At 43.1% G+C, this 22,729-nt stretch overlaps 1 protein-coding gene across 3 annotated transcripts in view; it reads left to right on the forward strand.

Moving 5' to 3' along the window:
• Positions 1–17,025, forward strand: part of Tcerg1l (transcription elongation regulator 1 like) — a 218,928-nt gene extending 201,903 nt beyond the window's left edge. The window contains exons 10-13 of one of the 3 annotated variants that reach the window (XM_087185140.1): positions 10,224–10,313; positions 13,083–13,201; positions 15,596–15,711; positions 16,090–17,025. In XM_087185140.1, coding sequence (XP_087041266.1) covers positions 10,224–10,313; positions 13,083–13,201; positions 15,596–15,711; positions 16,090–16,226 — 462 coding nt within the window. In that variant the 3' untranslated portion in view covers positions 16,227–17,025. Of the gene's footprint in view, positions 1–6,297; positions 10,199–10,223; positions 10,314–13,082; positions 13,202–15,595; positions 15,712–16,089 lie in introns of those variants that run through there. The other 2 variants (XM_004838718.4, XM_087185141.1) reach the window with 2 other exon arrangements.
• Positions 17,026–22,729: the final 5,704 nt, after the last annotated feature.

Genomic DNA, 22,729 nt, shown 5'->3' on the forward strand with positions numbered 1-22,729 from the left:
CAACACCAAATTCCCTCTGCTGTCTACAAGACTCCCAGGCTATTTCCCAGCCCTTTCCACAGCAGGTGCTGCTCAAGGCTGGACATGGGGTGGTGGGAAGAGAGCCAGGGCAGAGCTACTGTGGATCCAGACTCCCCCCGCCCAGGGCCAAGGCTGGTGTTGACCTTGGGGAAAGGAAGAACTGGGGCCACTGTAGCTCTTCAGAGTTCTAGTAGAAAGGGATTCATCCCACCCTCCCACCTGGGAAAACTCTCTTCATTTGCACCATGAATTTGTATATGTACATCTTTTTCTGCAGCCATCCACTCAAAAGAAAATATAGCCCTTGGCTTTAGGACTTAGAAGACACCCTTCATTAGGCCAAAGGTGACAGGATAGAAGTGATCTCAAATAGCTACATCAGGTCTGGGAAAGGAGCTGAGGCAGCCACTCTGTCACACAGATCTGCAGTGGGGTTCCTGCTCTGGAATGCCCTTCTAGGCTGCAATATGACATCGCTGGGGTCTCCTGTCTCTGCCATGTTGCCAGTTCCCTTGCCAAGCCATGGTCCTAGAATGTGGGGAATCTCAGGGGCAGCTGGGGCCTGGTACACAGGATGTGGATTTTCTTGGTATTTCTTGGGTCTCCTGCAGAGGGTGGGACAGAGTGGGGCTGGCATTTTTTCATGTATCCTTGGCCTGGGCCCAGCAATGGCTTCATAGGAGCTGTAGAGCTTGTGAGGATGGGTCATTTTCCAGAAGGACTGCTGTTCTGGAAGGGTGCTTGTTTGTTTCTCCTGTGATGCACTCCTGTGCTCAGCTGTAGGACAGAGTGGTGACTCATCATAGGAATGGAACACAACACCCTCTCTCCAGAGCCATGGGTACTGTTTTCTGCTCCTGGACTGAATATATATATATCTGATGTTCTGAATTGACCCAGCACATCTCATCTAACTAAATTATTTGGAAGATGTGGTTTATTTTCCATGAGATATGATGCCATTATGAACTTTTCATTTACTCCTGTTATCTAACTTTTCCATCGCTTTATTTTGGAAGCCAGAGAGCCCCATTTACCAACACAGTTTTATACTAACCTACAATGGGGTGAGCACTGCCTGGAAGGCAGAGAGGCCATCAGGCTACGTTTATATGAGCTCTTGGATTTATCCAAATGGCCTTGCTTGAGAGATTTTACTATGACATTTGCAGGGTGTTCCTGACTCATTGGGTGTGGGTGATTCATTTCAGTCTTTGAGATTCTTATATGAAAATCAACAAGAATAACAGAGGCTGTGAAACAGCAGCCACAGGGCTGTGTTTACCCTGAGAGAGCCAGGGGCAGCCTGCATATGTCTGATGGGGCTTTCAGGAGTCCACACTCAGCTCATGAACAGAAAAGATCGATCCAAATTTACTACCCATGTCATAAAGCAGTGCCACCATTTATGACTTTTGGACTTTATAAAATATGCCAGCAGATTTCATCAGTTGCTCATGTTCATAAGAATTTGATGGCCGAACCCATAAGACTTCTAGTTCTTTAAAGAATGAAGCATCAAAAGGTCACTCTTTCATGGACTGAGTGATTAATAAGATTTTGTGGTGCATTTTTTCAGTACTTCAGTGCAGAAATTCATGTACTTAGGGAATGATGAAGCCACATCTCAGGGACTTCTAACACCTTACAAAGGGCAGAATTTGAGCTATTTCATGGGGTTTACAGATTGGGAAGGGGGCTATGGTTATGTGCTTCTATACTAGGTAAGTAATAGCTCAAGAGGCATTTCTATGTTGTGTTTTTCCCCCATTTTGTACTAGTACAAATCAAAATAGATCTTTCTTTTAAAACTTCAGTCTGTAAAGAAGCAAGTTTAATCTTACAGCAAGTTATTAATTTAATCCTCCCTGTTTAGATAAGTCCATCAGAGACATTTTACTGAGATATTTTCCTTTGCAAGGTGTCTTTTGGAAGTAGATAATGCTCACCCATGAGCCAGGAGAAAAAAATCTCCATTCCAGAACAGTAAACTTGAACTCAGGGACTGAGGCACTGCCCCTGGGTTGTCTCAAGGTCCCTGTGTGAGTGGCTTCTTTCCAGCTTCCAAGAAGTGGTAATAACCCTTGAGGAATTGGGTAACCCCTTGGCCAGATCCATGAGAGCCCCTAGGACTTGGGCTGGCATCTGTGTCCTGATAAAGAAGGAATGCACAAACCCTGGCCTATGCCAACCTTGCTGTAGTGGTCTCCACCTGTGCCAAGATGGCTGCCATCACCAGGTTACCAGTGGACATGGGTACCTGATGCGTCCCATACTTAGGCAGGTGCTGAAGGAGGGCGGATCATCTTCATAGATGAGATGGTCATGCATAGGAGTCCTGGGTTCTGGGCACCTGCAGTATCTGCTCCTGTCCCTAGTTTATTTCAAGGGAAGTGCATTGGCTTCATGTTCCTATGACATTTCTTCCAAGTCTCACAGGCACATAGTATATTGCTAATAAAGTGAGATAATGATACAACATAGTGTGTGCCTATCACCAAAAATTTGTGAATCATAAAGATACACAATTATTATTTGTTAATGAATTAGTCAATTAAAATAATATTAAGAAAAAATAACTTCAAATCCTACCCGAAGAGGTAATTTTTATCATTAGTGGGATACATTTCCTTCCAATCTTCTTTTTTCTAAAATTAGTTTTTTAGGGGACAGGGGTGTAGTTCTGTGGTACAGTGTTTACCTTGTATTCACAAGGCTGTAGTTTGCATCCTTGGCATCATAAAATAAAATAAAGTAAAAATAAAATCAAGATATTTAAAAATCAAGATCAATTTTTATCTTAAAGTAGAATCAATATTAAATTGCAGTTTTATACACAATTGAAGCAATTGTTAATTAGTAGTCAGTTTCATAAAGTGAGACCTAATTTATAAATTGCTATACTACTTTCTTAAGTAGTTTTAGAAATAGCATGAATTCTTGGAAAACATTTAGATGGGGATATAATATTCAGCCCATTGTTATTTCAAAAATCTTAGATTTCAGTACATTTTGCAAATTTGCTATTTTTTAATTTAAAAGGTTTTAAAAATTTATTTTTATTGAAACACTGAGATTTGATCCTTTATACTGAGCTCTGTTCTGAGCCTTTTTTTTTTTTTTTTTTTTTTTTTGAGTAAAGGTCTTGCTGAGTCACTAAGGTGCCCAGGCTGGGCTTGAGCTTGCTTTTCTCCTACCTCAGCCTTCCAGAGTGTGCCACCATGCCTGGCTCCAATTCTGCTACTTTAAATAATAATCTGGTAAAGATATAGATAGGTAAACTTAAATGTGTTGGATTTCTTTTCTACAAAATAAAAACATTTGACTCCCTAGGCAAATCGTTCTTTAAAAAAATTGTTTATTCTCCCACCAACAATGTTTGAGAATTTATGAAAATTTGCTTTGCCAGCACACTGTACCAGAACTGAATAGTAAAATGTTTAAATATTTACTACTTATTATTTTAAAAATTGCAATGTACTTGTCCTTTTACTTGTGTTTCCTCTGTGCCTTTTTACTTCTGTACTTCCTGGGCATGGAACTGTTCAGATGTGACTATGGTCACCTCCCTGGGAGCATTTAAATCAAGTTCTAATCAAGGAGTGATTCTTAGGAATTGTGGCCTGATTATTCTAACTTCTAGGTGGGAATATAACTGACCCGGATGTGGAAATAATCCTCAAAGGCAAATGAGGTCACCTGAGTATATTGTGGAATAACTGTATAAAATGGATTTACTAAAACAGAGAAAAAAATGTTGAAATTGCTAATTGCTAAGTTTCTGGAGAGAGGACAGATGTGGGCAGGTACCTGTGTGAGGAGAATGCTGGCATGCTGTGGCAGCATGTGGGCTCCACCCCATGGCTCCTAGACTCAGCTCTGCATTCACCTGCAGTTCACCCGGGCTCACCTAGGCTCCCAGAACTTTCTAAATACTGACCACTCTCACCTCTAATCCCTAAAGGCAACCCTCACTGAAGAAGGGATTGGAGTCAATAGATAGGACCCCACTTCCCTCTCCTTAACAAGTCAAATCTCTGGCAAGTTTAGGAATGTACTGCTTGAATCTGCCATGAATTCCAGTGGTAATTTGATTGTCTATGCTCCTTTGCTGGCTCTTGTCCTTCCACGGGACAATTGATGCTACTACCTGAAATTGCTTCCCGAAGCACATCTGTGCTCAAGCCTCTATTGCAGAAGATCTGAGACAGTGACCATGGCCTGGCTTTCATGGATGAGGCAGGGATTTGGCTTCCCGCCCCAGGTCTGGCCCCTTTGTCTTGGGTGGTGGTCACCTTCAATCATCAGGGACTCCAGAAAGAGAAGACAGCATCACCCTGTAAGAAAATGGGTAAAGAGGGATTAGCATTGAAAGGAGCAAGATTCTGTCCCTCATCCAAGCTCCAGAAGGAGTTGAGGGACAGGGATAATAGGGTGCAGGTATGGATGTTGGACAATGGCAGAGCATGGCCAGCTAGCTGCTCAAATCTGAAGCTCGTCCACTTGAAACTGGCATCTTTAGAACTGGTGGAGGATACAATGAGGACTTGGGTGGTGGAAAGGAAAAAATCCTGAAAAGGGACTCAAGTAGGGTGTGGTGCAGCCTCTGAGCTGAGCCGGGCCAGTGAGCCTGAAGGGAGCCAGTGGTTCCTAGGGTGAGTGTGGAAGGTGGAGATGGTTGGAGAGCCAACCTGGGGAAAACTCCAGGGTTGTCCGAGGCCCAGGAAGCAGAGGTGGGTAGGCTCAGGCCCCACAGAAACTTGTGAGCTCTTTTCAGCATGGCCAAGTGTCACCTACACCTGTCCCCAGTGGTCTCAGTTCTACCTTAGAGCCAATTCCACCAGCCACATGCAGGAGAGGAGTGACTTGTCAGCCCTGCACGAAGACTTTGGTCCATTTTCCTGAGACCAGGGTTAAAAAAGGAGAACAAGAATGAAGGAGATGGGAGAGGGCAGGGGTAAGAGGGCACAGTCACTGGCCAGTGGGCCCAGTATGTACTGGGAGAGGCTGAGAGAAGAAGGGGACATCAGTGATTAGGGATTCACGGGCTTTCTTTCCATGCCTATGAGGACAGGACAATCCACACACACCTCGAGAAGTCTCACCTGTCTTTTTATTTTTTCTTGTGCTCTTAGCACAACATAAAATAATATGCCCTAATACAGGTTTATGTTGGAACTTTACTCATTTGGTTACATTAATAGGTTCTAGGGAGGCAACCAGGTCACTAAATTGTGTCCTGCCCCACCTCTGGCCGTGGCACAGGCTGAAGGAAAGAGCAAGTCTTGGAAGGGAACTCAGAAGACCAGTATTGGCAAGAGTTGAGCAGCTTCTTTTCTCATTTTTTTTCTTTTTCTTTCCTTTCTTTCTCCTTCCCTCCTCTCTAGGTCCCCCTTCGTTTTGAACAATTTTTTTCTTATTTCATATTATCTATTATACATTTTGGTCCCTATTTACACTTTCAGTTTCTTATGCCAGAGAAACAATGTGATATTTACACATGTGTGTCCAATTTATTTCACCTAAGAGTATATATAGCTTCAAGGTGCATCCTTAAAGCTATGTCTCAAGTTTATTCTTCTTCGTGGCTGAGTAATACTCCATTGTATGGAAAATCCATATATTTTTAGCTATTCATCAGTTGATGGGCATTTGGGTTGTTTTCAAGTTGTAGCTATTATAAACTGTTGCTATAAACATGGTTGCACATATATTGCTGTGGTATGGTGCTTTTAATTCTTTTAGGAAGATACCCAGAAGAGGAATAGCTAGGTAAAATGGGACCTCTAACCCTAGTTTTTTGAGGAGTTTCTGCACTGACTTCCACAGTAGTTGCACCAGTCTGGAATTATTATGTGTATCTAAATTGTACCAATAAAATTAATTTTTTAACAAAAAAATAAAATCAAAAAAAAGTGATGAGCATTTGTGACAGGTCCTGCCTTCTGTAGGATGTTTGTACTCATAGGAGAAAACATTTCCTCTAGTTTGGTTAACAGTGGATATTCTGGATTTATTAACACCATTTTAATGCACTGAGGTAATAGGAAAATAAATACAGTTTGCTTGGTGATCAAATTTGATGAGAAACCTTAGCTTCTACAACAACTGGGTTTGTGTCTGAGGTGGAAGTCCTTTTGAGACCCAGCTCTTGAAGACCCAGCCCAACAGCAGCTCCACTCCTTCAAATGCACCTGTGGAGTACGGACCTGGCTGTAAGGACAGCAGAGGGAGCCAGTACAGACAGACCAGACGAGAGATTACATCCTCCTACAGGTGTGCGGGAGTGAAGACGCCCTGAGACACTGATGACAGTTGGAATGAGAAGCCCCTGCATGATGGCAAGAGGGTCTAGGCTGCTTTGCCTGTCAGCAGCCTCCCCAAAGCTGGGGATGTATTCTCCCAGGTTAGTACTTGGGCACAACCATCTGATCCTCTGTCCCTTAGGGTCCCTGGCCTTTTTAGTTATCCAAAGGTTGAAAAATATAAAAGAACCTTCTTATTTGAAAAGAATAAAAGGGCAGCCTGCTTGCTGTGGCAGGCTGGCTAACAACGGTGCCACCCAGTGCTTCCACCTGTCAAGTCTGTCCAAGGAGTAATAACCGGAGCTGACTGGTGGGTGTTGGGCCCTGACAGCACTTATATTGTTGCACTTCCCAGCCATCTCTGAACTCTCCTACACCACATCACTCAAATGGAATCCATTTGTCTCAAAACTGAATCATCCCCAAGAGCAACACAGAAGCGCTTCTTTTCTGTTTCTAGAGAATCTTTGGTGAAATGGGAGTGAAGATGAAGCAGTTTTCTCTGGTTGTTTTTTTCCAAATGGTCAGCACTCCAGGTGATATTTCTTCTTTATGCACAAGACTCTGGTTACCTTCTGGTGAATTTGACTGGAGCACATATCCTCTGTCCACAGCGGCAGCCACAGGCAGCCACCAGGCTTAGGACATGCCTCTGCAGTGTCTCTCAGCCTGGGGTGGGGTCAGGGGATTGTGTGGCCCATGTGGGGACAGCTAACCAGGGAGCGGCCACTTTAAAGCTGGGAGAAGACCTGGGGCCTGAGCAGGAGGACCTTAGGTATGCGCCTTAAGGACCTTAGGCATGGCTGACTGTGGACTCAAAGCTTGGGAGAAAGCAGGAGCTATGAACAGAGGTGAGTTGATGTGGATGATGCTGAGGAAGGGGAACCACTGGGAGATACCTGTGTTCATCCACGCACCGAATGTCGATTGCAATCATCAGGTTATCATCTTACTACTAAACCTAAAAAACTCTCCAATTTTCCAAACAAGGTTATTTTCACAGATGGAACATTGGAAACAACATTAAAAGAAAATATTTTGTAAATTATAGTTGTACAGACAGTTTATCTTGGGCTGGGGATTTAGCTCAGTGGTTCTGCAGCCTGCCTTGAAAGCGCAAGGTCCCCAGTTCGATCCCTGGTACCAAAAAAACAAAAAACTCCAGATAGTTTACTTTGCTTTCTATATAGATTATTAATTCATTTTGGGACATAATTATTGTACTATAATTATTATTTTTAACATTTATTTTAACATTTATTTTATTATACCTGTAGACCACCAAAAATTCTGAACACACTGGTGGAATTAGTTTTGTGACACCGATTCCCAACTATTCACCACCCTTCCTTCTGACGAAAACACGCCCATCTGACTGGTTGAGCTGGGCATAGGATGGCCACAGCTTCTCTTTATTGTGGCTCCACACACTCATGTCAGCAAGAGCTCTCTGTCTAAGAAAAAGGGAACACTCTGCTGCAGCACTTTCCCAGAAAGCCTACCCCCAATTCCTGGCGATACCAATGTAATCTATAGTTCTCATTCACCTGAAAAATTTTCCTGAGTGGAGCCACGTCATCCCCCCCACCCCGCAAAAAAAAAAAAGACCTTGCAGAATTTGCAGAAAGAGCTTTTGTTCTGTTTATTGAAGATAGTAATTGCCAGTTAAGAAAATTTATTTGTTATGATATACCAAACATGCATGTTTATTGAAATGATTCTTCTACCAGGGATGTAGAAGTACCATCCCTGTAGAAATACCATGAAGGGATGTATTAAGAATATGAATGAGATCTTATTTTTGTAAATTTTCAACTAGCTTTTCATCCTTTCCCTGCCTAGGAATTCATCCCCTGCCCAGATCCCAGAGACCTCCCTAAAATGTACCTGGCCTTTCTTTTCTCATTGCTCTCAAGATAATGTCAACACTCCTAATCATGCTGCAGACCTTCCCGTGGGTGCCTCTGTCCCTGCTGCCACTTCCCAACTTCTCCATGGGCTCCTTTACCCCAGGGATGTTCAACCTCTTGCAGTTTCTGCCTTCCCCATAAGTAGTCCGTGAACCTCAGCCTTTGTCCACATAGACATCCAATCCTAGAACAGCTTCCTAGGCTCCTTCCTCAGCCGTGATGAGTAATCATATTCTTGAGTCTCCATTCTTAGAGGCTTCCAGGGATGCCCCTGCTTTGTGTTCCCTCACATCTAAATGTGCCTGCTGTGTCACCAAAGTCTTCTGGGAAGTCCATTAGTTTGCTCATCTGCCTTACCCTGTACCAGGGGCTTCCTGATGTCAAAGGTCTTGATTTATTTTCTCTAAATCCTCAGCACCCAGCATGGGACCAAAGCATAGTCAATTTTAAACCAGTGTTTTAAAACAAATAAATTATTTAAATGACTTAAATATCCCCTTTTACTAAGAGTCTGAAAGCAACATCTCAGTAGCAACAAACCAGTTCCCAGACATTAGCTTCAATTTCCGTTCTCTAATAACAGGAACTGGGGCTTCTTGGAGGATTGGCTGATTTGAAGGCTAAGAAAGGGAACCACATGAGGAGAGCCTGGAGCACTTGGTAGAGCTAGTAAGTGAAGGAGTGTTCACAAGGCAGGATGATGTGTATATGCCAGACATGCTGAAGCCAACCAGAGAGCCCCCAGTGGCCAAAGCTGGCACAGCTTTTTTGAGCAGCAAAATAGTTTAAGTGGTATTGGATTGTAACCCAAAGTATAAGCTACAGCTCCATGAGTTCATATAGATGTAAAGAAATGATCTAATGAATCTTATTCAAGTGAAGGATGGACAAATATCCCTTCACAAAAATTCCAAGTCATGCATATATCCACTGGCATCAACAAGTACTGCATCACCCTTACCTGTGGGCTGCACATGACAACTTCCTTCCAGAATGCAATATGTAAAGGGGGAAGAGTTACCCAATAATGGAGATGCCTGACACACCTGGTCAATCAGGAGATTAGGTTCACTAATCATGATACGGACCCTCGATATGAGGTGCTGAAAATGCCGCCTTCTTTCAGTGGTCTTTCTCTGCAAACCCGTAACCACTGTCTAATCCTGTGTAAAAGCTCAGACAACTCGAAGTTGGTGGACATCCTACAATAAACTTAACCAGCACTCTTCCAAATGGTCAAGGTCCTCAACAACAAGGAAAGCATGAGAAACCATTGCAGTATAGAGCAGCCTAAGGGGATGTGGTACTAAATGGCATGTGGGATTCTTGGACAGAAAAAGAAAACTAAGTAAAACTAAAGAAATTCGAATGATGTGTGGACTTGTGTTAATACTGGTGGATCAATATTAGTGGTGGCAAATCTGGTCCATTACTATAAAGAATTGCCAATATGGTAAACTGGGTGTGGGAGATATGGGAGCTTCCTGCAATATACTGGCAAAATTTTTGGAAATCTACAACCACTGTAAAATAAAACTTTACTTTATAAAATAACCTACCTAAAAACGTTACATGTTGGTTTAAGAATCAGTTAAAGTTATGCTAAACCCACTTCTTTTTCAAGATGGTGCCCTCTGTTATGATCTGTGGGGTTCTGAGAATTCTGACAAATGTCCTCTCCCCTTTTGAGATGGGAGGCTATGGCGTTCCTCCTCGAGAGATGGTTGGGCCTTGAGGTAGGGCACCTAGCCCTGGAAGACACCCAAGGAAGAAACACTGTCATGAGTCTAGAAATTAAATTTTCTAATGTTCTCAGTATTGATTCTTGTGGAGGGTTTGACATAGCTCTCACTTTTATACAACACTGCATCACATCACAGAATCCATTGTTCCTTAATGTTGTTTTTTTTAACCATTGATCATTTCAGTGTGACTCCGGGCTCAGGATCCAATGCTAAAAGTAACTCTATTGAATATCTCTCTTCAGGTGTCAGCATTTTCTACTTGGGAGAAAGAATTACACAAAATTGTGTTTGATCCACGCTATCTCCTGCTAAACTCTGAGGAAAGAAAACAGGTAACATCGTGGTAAGGCAAGATGGCAACTGTAGAGACAGAGAGTTTAAATGACTGCCTCGTCCTGAGACCAGGAAGCCTTGTCATTACTGACAGACAGGTGCCAGCTGTTTTAATTTTGCTGGTGGGGAGAGCTATGGAGTGTGTGCTCTAGTTATCAGCTTGTGAATGGCACATTAGAAGTACAGAGGGTTTTGCTGGGAATCATTCTTATTTGACCATCCAATCACAACCCGAAAAAAACACTTATAGTCAAAGATGAGAAAGCAAGTTTGAGGAACATTAATTATATTTCATATTTCAAATGATTGCAACTAGTATGTTCAAAATACCAAATATTTAAGGATTTATACAATGACAGTGAAATAGGAGAGGTCCAGAGAACAATTCTAACGTAAGTAAAGGATGAAATGTCTAGAAAGCAGGTCCCAGGACAGCAAGGCTAGCTTGGGTGTAAGTGTACAGGGGAAGAGAAGAAACCCAACCATGCAGCACTGCAGCATCCAGAGAGCTTCTGGTTAAATGCCTGCAGCCTAGTTGACGGGGAAACATGGCGGTTACATGGGGAGCAGTACGGGAGCTGAACTGAGGGAAGAAATGATATTTGGGCCCCTTTCAAAAAGAACAGTCCTCTTTACAAATAACTTGGGTGAGCAAACAGCAAACACAGAATCTGCACAGTGTTTTCCTAGGGAAACTAAGGCTCCTGCTGGGTACATACAACTGTTCCGCTACTGGGAGTCTCCAAAGAAGATACAGTGAGCCTAAACAGAAATTAGGGTCCAGAGAGTGCTAAGCAAGCCTGTTTCTATGGTAACATGCAGTGTTTCATTTTATTACACCAAAGCATACAGTAATGAGATAATGGCCAATGCTATCACTTTTAAAAAGTCATGCCCCATTTTGGATAAAACTGACATAATTTGTTAGAGGGAAAAAAATCCTGCTACATTAAATTATAGTGGCATAAAAATGCAACAGAGAGAAAGAGAGACAAGAGAGAAAAATCTGATTACATGGATAAACGGTTCCAGGCAGAGGGAGATGCAGATATTTCTTTTGAGTTCTGAACCCACAACCAGCCAGCCTTTCTATCCAGATTTAAAATTAATAGAGCAAAACTCTCATTAATGATGGAGCCACATGCGTTTACATGAATAATAACCCTGCCTTCACCCTTTTTAATTAGTTTAAATTTTAAGACAACTGGAGAATATACCTTACTATTTGGCTTGAAGGTAAAATAAGCCAATCATATTCTTAAATATATATATGTGTGTGTGTGTGTGTGTGTGTGTGTTCTAAATTTGTCAAAGTCGTGAATATTTCATTCTGCTGCTGAGTCCTCAGAATGTAAGTAGCATTTTGTATTTATAATCCTGCAAATATCTGCCATTAAAAAAATAGGTTCTGAAGCAATAAGACATAGTCAAAAAAGAGCCAGAGAAGGGGCTTTCGTCTGTCCGGGTCTTCACTTCCCCCCCTTCATCATGGCTGAAAAGCTGGAGACAGCTGTATCCACACCTTTGTCCCACTCCAAGATCTCCACTACTTGGTACAGACTTGCTATTCATTGAACTTGTACAATCATTTGGGGATTTTTAAATCAATATTTCCATTTATGTTTGCATAAACATTTAAATTATCACCAGTTTATGTTTTAATGGTCTCAAGGCTTAGATAACATTAGGAATGAAACAACTTCGTGCCTCCCTCCAACCTTAGAGTCTATACATTGCAGTTTTTCTGATGCCAGAACAATGACTGATATTATTCCAACAAAAGAATGAGCATTCTGTAGACCACAGCAAAGAGAGATTTCATCTTTTTATGTGGCTCCTAGCTTCCAAGAGAGAATATCCTGGAGTCACCAGTAGATTTGTTTACCAGAAAATATTCACATGCTGTACACTGAGGAACAGAGTTTTTCTGATCAGGTCCACATCAGAAACATGCTTCTGGTCAATGAGGGCATGTACAGTGCCCACAGTCAGGTCTCCTTATTGGTTGTGTTTCACACGGGTGGTCAAGGTGACTTGGAACTCCCTCATTCCTCAGGCAAGTAAAATAACTAGCATGTGGAAATCAGAGATTCTAAATGTACTTTCTGTTCACAAGTTAAAATTATTTTTGGAGCCTCAAAGACCAATTGCATCACCATAGGAAGTGAATAGAACAAATTAAGTATCTGGATGTACTTAGTAGCTGTATGGCAGTGATGTGAAAGTTTGACAGACTGTGAATTCTTTTTTTTCTTTTAAAATTTTATTTTATTGGTATACAATATAGTGACAGTCAACATTGGAAATTTTCACCTTTACATAATCACTCTTGGTTCTTATTTTTTCCCCTTCCCCTGCCCTCCTTTCAACCCCTCCAGACTGTGCATTCTTACAGATGCTACTCAGAATCTCAAATGAGAAGCATGGTGGCTTTCAGACCTAGGGTTTCCCAACTTACCTGGGCTTCCATGATGCCCCAAAGAATCCTGGCAAGTCATTCCTAGGACTTCTAATGTAGAGCTGGTGGGATGTTTGACCCAGAGGTGGCACTTGGGTGTACAACATACTTGGTCCCATGGGAATCCAGGTTATTTAGATGCCTCCATATCAGTGACAATGTTGCAATGCGAGGGTTATTGCTTACCTCTCCAGTAACTGGGGGAAAAACTTATCTCAGATTCTTGCTAGTTTTTCATGCTATGTTTGGAATATAAACATTTTATTTCTGGTAGGCAGTTCCATAATGCTTTCTGTGTATGTGTTTTAAGATATTTGAACAATTTGTCAAGACAAGAATAAAAGAAGAATACAAGGAAAAGAAAAGTAAATTGCTGCTAGCCAAAGAAGAATTCAAAAAACTTCTAGAAGAATCTAAAGTGTCACCCAGGTAAGGAGGGAGAAATACAGTAGGTGTTTTCTAGAGCTGGGAACTTACCAGTTATTGTGAGAGGACTTTCAGAATCTATTTTGTTAAATCATGTAACCTACCATTCTATAGAGACTGAAAGGGTTACTTGAAAGGCATGAGAGGCAGAAGCCTGGCTTTTCTCTCAGTCCATGAACTTCAGAACTTCTTATCAGCCCAGGTTTGGTTGCCATCTCAGCCACTGAACCGTACATTGGTCACCTTTTCTCCCCTGGGACCAAATACCTGACATATACAGTTTAAGAGAGAGAAAGTTTATTTTGGCTCAGAGTTTCAGATGTTTAAACCCATGGTCTGCTGGCTCCTAAGCAGAGACATCATGGCAAAAGGTGGTGGTGAAGAAAAACTGCTCAACCCCTGGCAGTCAGGAAGCAGAGAGCAAAAGAGAGATGGAGTGAGAGGAAGGAGCTGGGAAAAAGATATAAACTTCAAAGGCATGCTCCTAGTGACCTGCTTCCTCCCATTGACCCCACCTTCTAACCGCCCATTCAGTGAAAGGGCTAATCCATCTATAAGGTCAGTGTCCCTAATACATAAGTCTTCAGTGGATACCACATTTAAACCATTCCTCCCTACATGTTTTCAAAATGTCAGGATCCCTGACTCTATGACCTCAGTAACAAATCAACAGAGAGCCTTCGTTAGATGAGGACCAGCTTGTGATCTAGTGCCCAAAATGCAAAACCAACAGCTGCTACCACCACCACTACCCACCCACACAGCCCCACTGATTCTCTTGATTCCAGAGTGCTTGGTGGTTGGCCAGAGGAAGTGTAAGTTGCAAACCCACTGAGACAAGTGACCTGAGTTAACTTGATTGCCAGAACTACCTAAAATAGCAGATAAGGCATTATTTCCATGAAATTAAGAAAACAAATACAAAAATGGATGTTAGGAATTAGAAAAATACCGAAGCTTAATTCTTCTTTAAAATTAGCCTTACATGACTCATTTTATTTTTTAAAAAAACAAATATCCACTACTTTTAGTTGTACAGTAAATCTCCAACTTCCAAACATTCAAGCTGAGAAAGTTCACAGGTGTACTATATAAGACTCACTTTGTGATCTTAGGAATGAATCCCACTTACGAACAATTCTCCCGGAACGGAGCTCGTTGGGGACTTAACTGTAGTTTGTGAAGGGGCTCTGAAGCACCACACAGGCCTCCGGCCTGAACTGGGTTACCCTCTTAGACCCTTCCTGAGTACCCTACAGGAATCTTGGCTCTGTGAACAGTCCTGAGTGCGCCTAGAAGGCCCAGACCCATACAGCTCTGGGGTTGCAGGATCCAGCTGTAGGATTGACACCTGAGGCCCCGCAGCAGACACACCTTACATTGTCCAGCTGGCTGGTGCCCCTGTTTTTACCAGAGGGAGAACTGAGTTGCACTGTTAGTGACTCACATGATTTCCCAAGCTTGGGAACAGCTTTTCAGAGCCAAAAGGAAGCCAACACTCTTCTTCAATATGACTAAGGAGCATGGAGCTTTATTTCTCTCTTCTTCAGAGACACTTTGCAAAGAGAGGTCCAGGAAAGACCTGCGTAGGGGCTACCCCTGCACAGCTCCCAACTGAAAAGACCTAGCATCTTATGCAGATTGGCAGAGGGAATAACAGGCCCCTATAACTCTCACCACTTTACTTTTCACATGCAGTCCAGTGAAGGAAGCACAGGCAAGTGTGTGCTAGCTATGTGGCACCACAATTGTTAAATCATGAAAGCAAGGAAGAGAAGAAGTAAGAAGGGAGGAAAGGGTAGAAAGGAGGAGAAAAGCTACAGGAAAATGCTTTTCTTTCCAAGAAACCTGTAAACAAGGGCCCCACAGGCAAATCAGGAAGATGACACCTGGATGGGCCTGGAATTGGGCTCATTGTCTATAGACAGCAATGAGGCTGAGTCTAATAATGTCTCTTCTTCTAACAGCCATGTCAGTATAACCTTGTTAATGTAATACAAAAGTTCTTTAGTTATAATTTATGATGATAATTAAATGTCTATAGAAAAATATATAATCCTCTGTAAATGAAATGGAGCAAATAACAAGAATCCTGTGGAAAAAGAATGAGCACATTGTCCACATGTCCCAAGGCACCTGCTCCAGACTGGCTCCTGCTCCTGAGTGGCAGGCAGGCCCTGTCTGTGGCTTGGAAAAGAGGTTCTTAGGATCATATAAGCTCCTGTATACCTCAACTATTCTGTTGCTGCCATACTCCCTAGCTTCATGTTCAAGGCTTGTAGGATGGGGACACAGCTTATGCAAGTTATATTTGTCACTGCAAAGTCTTGGCCACTTCTTTGCTCCTTTCAGTGCCCCAGCCTGTGAGCATGGCTTCCCCCAAATTCTCTTGTACAGGACTCCCAGTGTGGTAATTATGTCTTCATCTCATCAGAATTTGAGTGCTCGCAACCTGATAGCTATGGCTCAGTGGAGAACAAGGTGCCTCAGGGAACAGAGGAACAGAGGCTCAGGTAAGATGCCTCTATTCAGTGTGTGAGGGTCAAGTCAAATTGCACACTGAATTTGAACCAGATCAAAGCTGTGACCAAGCCCATGAAAGAGCAATTGCAGTTCTCTGGTCTTCTAGAAAGGCCAAGTTTCCCAAAGAAGGTACATTGACCCTGGCTTCTAATGACGAGTGGGTACCATCTGGGTAAAGAAAAAAGAGAAAGGTGTGTCAAGCAGAGGGAATGGCATATTCAAAGTCAAATGGAAGATAGGCTCATAGTGGCAGCAGAGGATGGAAGGAGATGACTCCAGTGTCCACAGAAAAATGAGGACTGGGAACGGAAAGGGAAGCCTGGATTCACTTTCAGGGGTGGCAGCTCAGAAAATGCTTTATTTTCCAGGACCACGTTTAAAGAGTTTGCTGAGAAGTATGGCCGGGATCAGAGGTTTCGACTTGTTCAAAAAAGAAAAGACCAGGAGCATTTTTTCAACCAATTCATACTTCTTCTTAAGAAGCGGGACAAGGAAAATAGACTAAGGCTACGGAAAATGAGATGAGTCTGTGAAAAGTCCAGTGTGATACGTGGGGTAGCTGAGAGTGCAGCTGGGGAAGATCACGAAGAGGTGGATGAAGCTTCTCGAGCAGAGCTGAGGCAGGCAGGGGCACTGCAGGCAGGGGCACTGCAGGCAGGGGCACTGCAGGTCTTTTGTTCCCAGAGGATTACTGTTTCATATTGAAGCTCTCTCTTTTGTACAACGTTCAGAGTTTGATGCATTTCTAATTACCATGATATGTCGATCCCTTAATTGTTTTAATTATGCAAATTACTTGTAATATACACAAATTATAAATCCGCTGCAGGTTTGTAACTAAGCAGAACCAGGCACCATCTATAATGATCTCAAAGCATTTTCATCTCTCAAAAGGATTATCTCAAACTTCTCTGAAACCTTTGCGAGTTACTTCATATCTGCAGGATTTCCGTGGTGTGGAGGAACTCTTAACTCTAGTGTCCCTAGGTCTCAGTCTCGTTTTCTGAGTAGTAGCAATAGGGTTTTATCATTCATCATAGTGACAAGCAAATATTTGGCACATGGACCATGGATCACCTGCAGGTAGCTGAGGATGACCTCCTTCACCTGCGAGGGGCATCCAGGCCAGGAGAAGGAAGCCTCATCGGCTGTCAGAGGTCCTACATAGAGAATTATTTTGTACAAAATCATCATATTAATATTTGAGTTATTTTTATTGTATGCCCAGAGTTTGCATGAGATTTTTCTCATCATCTTTGTATAAAAATTTTAAATTTTTTTAATTAATAAATATTTTAAACCAGTATGTTTTTGTGGCTGAGTCTTCCATCACATCCTAAGCAGAAAAAATATTTCCATTAGAGAGATAAATTTCCAGATTCAGGGGAAAAAGTATGATTGTAAGGCTGTGTAAGTATTACTCATTCAAAATCTTGCCCTCCGGCTTACTAGCACTGTGTTGGACAGTGTTTGATAAGACCTTAGCTAATTAATGGCATTTTTTAAGACATTGAACTTTCATTTATCTATGTATTTATTTATTTATTTCAAGATTTATGACATCTCTCTTCAGAGATGATGTCTTTGCTCCATAGCAAACAGTGACAGCTTCCTCATCTGCCTTCACCTTGGTAGTCGATAAGCACACCTTTTGCCATACATATTAGAAGGTAATTGAGTGCCTTAGTCACTTTCCTGTTACAAAACACCAGACATTGACAGCTTAAAGAAGAAGAGATTTATTTTGGATCACAGTTTTCATGCATGGTTGGCAGGTTCCAAGGCAGAAACAGGACAGCAGAGGGGCATGGCAGGGGAAAAGGTGCTCAACCTATGGCAGGCAGGAAACAGAGTGATGCCCCTAGTAACTGACCTCCAACCAGGCCCCACCTCCCAATAGCACATTCAGCTGCAGAACTAATCAGTGGATGAATCCACAATGAGTATAGCACTCGCATGATCCAGTTGCCTTCCACACACATGAGATTTGGAGGGACATTTTAGACCTAAACCATAATGATGGATGAGGTGGGATACACCTTAGTCTTAACATCTGGGCTGCTAATGCATCCCCTCTGACAGGCAGATCCTGCAGTTCCAGAAGCATTGCATAGATTCAAGCCATTGAGGGATCTGCTCTCACACCTGGCCACAAAACAGAGGTATGGGGAGCTTCCAAAGCATTGCATAAGGGCCAGACTTCAGAGGAGCCAGTGCCAATTCAGGATCATCCAGGAACCAACTAGAAATGTAAAACTACCCTATACTGTATAGTGTTGTGACATTATAATGGAAAGAATTATTAATGTCACAGGCAATTAGACTCATGGAGTAAGGTCAGATAACAGCAGATAATGTAGGAGGACAGACAAATGGAACAGGCATTCTCTGTGGGGTTCAGAGAGCACTGCAAGGAGAAGGTCTCCCCCATAGTGCTGGGATGGAATCTTGTTACAAAAGGCATAACCATGGCTCAATGAGAGGCAGAGGAAGCACTGTGATTCTGTACCCATGGAAACTCACTGGAGTCCACCCCCAAGGGGCTGAGTCACTCATGTATTATAGTGTCTCACTGGGTACACTCTGTCCCACACCAGCTAGGTGAGATACTGGTTGATACATACTGCTGAGCCCTCTGGGTAGGGGCTGGAGAGACAGCAGCAGCCTCAGAGGCTTCTTGGCCTCTGGGTTTGCAGGAAGACCATGCCCTCTCCTGCTATTGAGGAGCATCCATTTAAAGGGCTTAGCTGGCAGGTTTACTCCTCTAGTAGAGGCCGATTACCTGAACACAGAACATTAGTTCAGTGCAGCCTGAATTGCCTGTCTTCACTTGTTATCTCACCCACCTAATGATAATGGAATTTACTCAGTATGTGTATATTTCATGTGAAATGGACAGTGTGGCCCAAATGGCCTGTGCAGTTGTGGAAGGCATCAATAAATCCACATCCCCTACACTTATATCCTTGCACTGCTACCTGTTCCTCCATCCATACCTCTGCCACTGGGTTGGCTCCTTGTCATCTATAAGAGAAGAGGAAAAGTGCACACTGAGATTGACAGCTGAATCTCCCATCACAGCCAGACTCAGGAGTGGCCTGAAGGCAGTGGTGAAGTTCTCTCAGTGGCCAAGAACCTAAGGCTATAGAAGATGACAGTTCTGTAAACTGTCAGCCATGCTGTGTCAGGAGGCACTGGCACTAAACTGGGGTCAACAAGGCTGATCAGGGATTTGGAAAGCAAGAGATAGGAGAATAAGGCTGAAGAGCACTAGGGGAGGCTTTGTGTATCAGTCCACTTCCCATTGCTGTAACACAACACTCAACAGTGGGTAATTTTTACAATAGAGAGGTTTATTTAGCTCATAGTTCTTCAGGTCCAAGAACATGACACTATCTTCTGCCCAGCTCTGGTTGGGACCTCATGGGAGATGGCATCACAGTGGTGGGAGCATGTGAGTGAGGAAAAGATCACATATAAGACAAGAAGCCAGAGTAGGGCAGAGGACTACCATGCTCTTTTGCAACACTCCTGTAGCAAGAACTACTTGAGACCCAGGAGAACTATGTTACTCCCTTCTGTGGGCAAATTCCCTGGTGACCTAATGGTAAGATTTGAATCTAGACTGTCTCTCAAAGATTCATGTATTAAAGGCTCAGTGTTCAGCCCAGGCTATTGGAGGTGGTGAAAACTTTAGAAGGTGAGACCTAGTGGAAATAAGCTAGATCATTGGAGACATGCCCTGTTGGTGGTCTCTCTTGAGGGAGACCTGGACCTCCCCCGGAAAGCACCGACTTTTAAAGAAAGAAAAGGAGACAGCCTGGGGGATGAACAGCAGTTTAATTCCTCTGGCACTATTCCACAATCACGAAGGAAAGAAGCAAGGCTATTATACATGTAGGAAAGCAGCTTAGTTATTCTGGCTATTGTCTTTCTGATTTTAACCCCTGATGATAAGCAGTGACTTTAAGTGACTCATATAAGCTACAGGAGAATTCACAAGTCCTGTTTCCATTCACCAATCCTGTACATCAAAGAGCACACTGCAGCCCTCTTCTTATCAGATAGTATCAAGAGAGCAGGATGATTTCAGCCAAAATCAAGCCCACCGGCCCACCATAAACATCACAGATGTGCATAGTGAGTCCTATCTCTCTTACCACCCATACAGTCATTGGGTCTCAGTCCTCTGATCCCAGAAGATGGTAAATAAGAAAACTAGGGAAACCTGTTTTTCTCCTGTGAGACTTTTACAAGGTCTCAAGGTTTTCTGGCATTCTTTTAACAAACAGACTTGTAGAATTTCCCAGAAACGACTTAATTCTCTTAGTTAACAAACTTCTTGTGATCTATTCTTACAACTAGATAGCTGAATTCTACCATTTCCCACAATGCCCTTGTACAATATACTGGGATCTGGCCCTTTCTTGTCTCTCTTTTGCTTTCCACCTATGAAATAAACGTCTTCTCTGCCATGCATGTGCACTGTGGTATGCTGCCTCACTGCAGGCCCAAAAGCAATGGGCAGAACTGACCAGGGACTGAAACCTCCAAAACTATTTCTTAAATCACCTTTCCTCTTTTTAAATTGTTTTGTCTCAGGTATTTTATTACAGCAACAGAAAGCTGACTGACACACCAAATGACTTCTTATTAGGTTCCACCTCTTGAAGGTTCCACCCTCTACAGTGCCATACTGAGCACCAAGCTCCCAATATATAAATCCCTTCAAATCTCAGCTGTCAAAATGGGTACAGAGTATGGTGATATTTATGTCCATATACTTGAGGGAGCCACTTCACAAAGTGCTTTCAAATGCTACATGTCCTTTATGCACAGTCCTGTGATCATCAGCTGGTGTTTTTCTCTTGCTACCTTGAATTGTGCTCAGTGGCCAATACCAAAGTGGCTGTGATGTCAGGGCTACAGGGATGTGTTTAGCACTGCTTATCAAGGCTGAGCATCTTTTCCAGGTGGATCGTGTGGGATTCTCTCTTCAGTGACAAGGCAGTGATTTCTCTTCACAAAAACACCTCCCTCGGATACAGATTGTCTTTTCCTGCTTCTTCTACTGTCACAATTCATAGCTATACATCCCCACTGATGGAGATAGAGTGAGATCTCCATCATCATGGTTTCCCATCCAGTGTCTTCTTTGACCAGCAATTCATTTACAGAGAAAGTAGTTCCAACAGTAAGCCTGGTGATTATCCAATTCATTGGTGTCCCTCATGTGCTGTATTACCTAGATGCAGCTGGCCAGATTCTGGGAGGGCCAGTAGGAGGCCTGGAGAGTGAGGCTTGTTGCTATCCTGTAGGACACAGTGCATGCTTTAGACCAGACCCCTACATCTGGACCTGTCCCTGTAGAGTCATGGTGCAAGGCTCAAATCACTGAAAGGGGGAAGGAAATGTCCCTCTTGTTCATTATTAGCTCACTGATCCACTTATGAAACTTTAATGTCTGTCCCCCTAACCCCAGGCACTGAGGACAGAATCTACCATTGTCTTGGTTCTATTGGGGTCTGGGATTGCTTCCTGGTTCTTTGTGATTCTCCTGCCACTTACTTATATGTAGAAAAGGTGTTTCCTGTGCTTGGGGGAGTCATCCTAATCACTGGACCATCGTATCTCAACTGGTAGGCAATGAGGATAAGGAGTATGTGTCTGGAACCTCGAGGATTTGCGGGCCAGCTTTAGTACTGCTCTTACCACAGCACTGGCCAGCAGGAAGTCCACTGACTCTATACATCAAGAGTGGTAGAAGACCTAGGGAAAGAAAGTCTGGGTCACTGCTGTGTTGAAAGTAGCTCTCTAGTTCTGGGTTGGAGGTGAGAGAAGTCTGAGACATTGGCTGGAGCTTTGCTTGCCTTTTGAAGCCTCATAGCTGTCTCTAGAAACAGGCCTCAAATGGCTATGTTCTTAGCGTTTTACATTAATCACCTTCCTACACTCCGTCCTCTATTATCTCCCATGACCAGTGATTACTACTTTGGGTTTCTGGTGGGCGACTGAGTTGACCTCACCTCACAGTAACTCCACTCTTGCCTGGGGGGAGGAAGGAGTTGTTCCACATTGGGGCCACAAGTTTCATCTTTTCTAATGACACCAGGCATTGCAAGAAGGTGGGCCATGATCTTCAGTATGATCTATCCCTTAATTTCCTCTGCAGCATTTTCTCTTCTGCCAGTGTTCTTTGAGTCTCCACACACTGAGCTAGGGACCCCCATTGACTCTGGGTTTCCCTTGGTCTGCCAATGGAAATGAAGCAGGAAATGAAGGGGAGGAGAGAGTTTGGAAGTTTACTCTGCATCCCTTCCTACTCAGCCTGGTGGCCCCAGTTCCAGGCACTGTGGGCAGCTCTCCCACACTGCATTCTGCCAGGGCTTCCCTGTCACCTTTGTCCTTGTCCCTTCAGACCTCAACTGGAAGTCTTTTCAGCAGGGCCTTTTCCATTTATATAGTTTGGCATCTCTGGTTTTCCTTCAGCTCTGCTCTGATTCCATCATTATCACACCTCTGCTGAGCTCTCTGGATGACACCTGTTGAGTGGCCATTTGTTTGCCGTCAACACCTGGCCCCTCCAGTCACTATCCTCAGCTTTACAGTAATCACACTAAATAGTTGTTATCACAGCTACACACAGCCACATCCAGAATGACATCAGCAAGAGGATGTCCAGGATTATGTAATTGTAGCCTTTGTCCTGGATTCCATGCAACAGTCACCCATCTCTCAGCACTCAGCAATGCCCCAGTGCCTGTGGCCCCTGCAGGAAAACTGCCAGGGGCTTTTTCTTCTTGTCCAAATATTGGGAAGCCTATAATTTTATTCATATAATAACACCTATGATTTTAAGACTAGTATTTGAAGTTTTAGGCAAATGATTGATAGGTAATCTGTAAATTATATGTCCCTTTACATTCATACCTACCTGTGGATCAGTTGACACATTGAAATGGAAGGTGAGCTTGGGTATAATATGGGAAGCCACTAGGGAGAAAAATA

The sequence above is a fragment of the Heterocephalus glaber genome, unplaced genomic scaffold, assembly GCF_053883595.1.
Source record: "Heterocephalus glaber isolate CG9 unplaced genomic scaffold, H.glaber_assembly_v1.0 deba00001497, whole genome shotgun sequence".
Lineage (NCBI taxonomy): Eukaryota > Metazoa > Chordata > Mammalia > Rodentia > Bathyergidae > Heterocephalus > Heterocephalus glaber.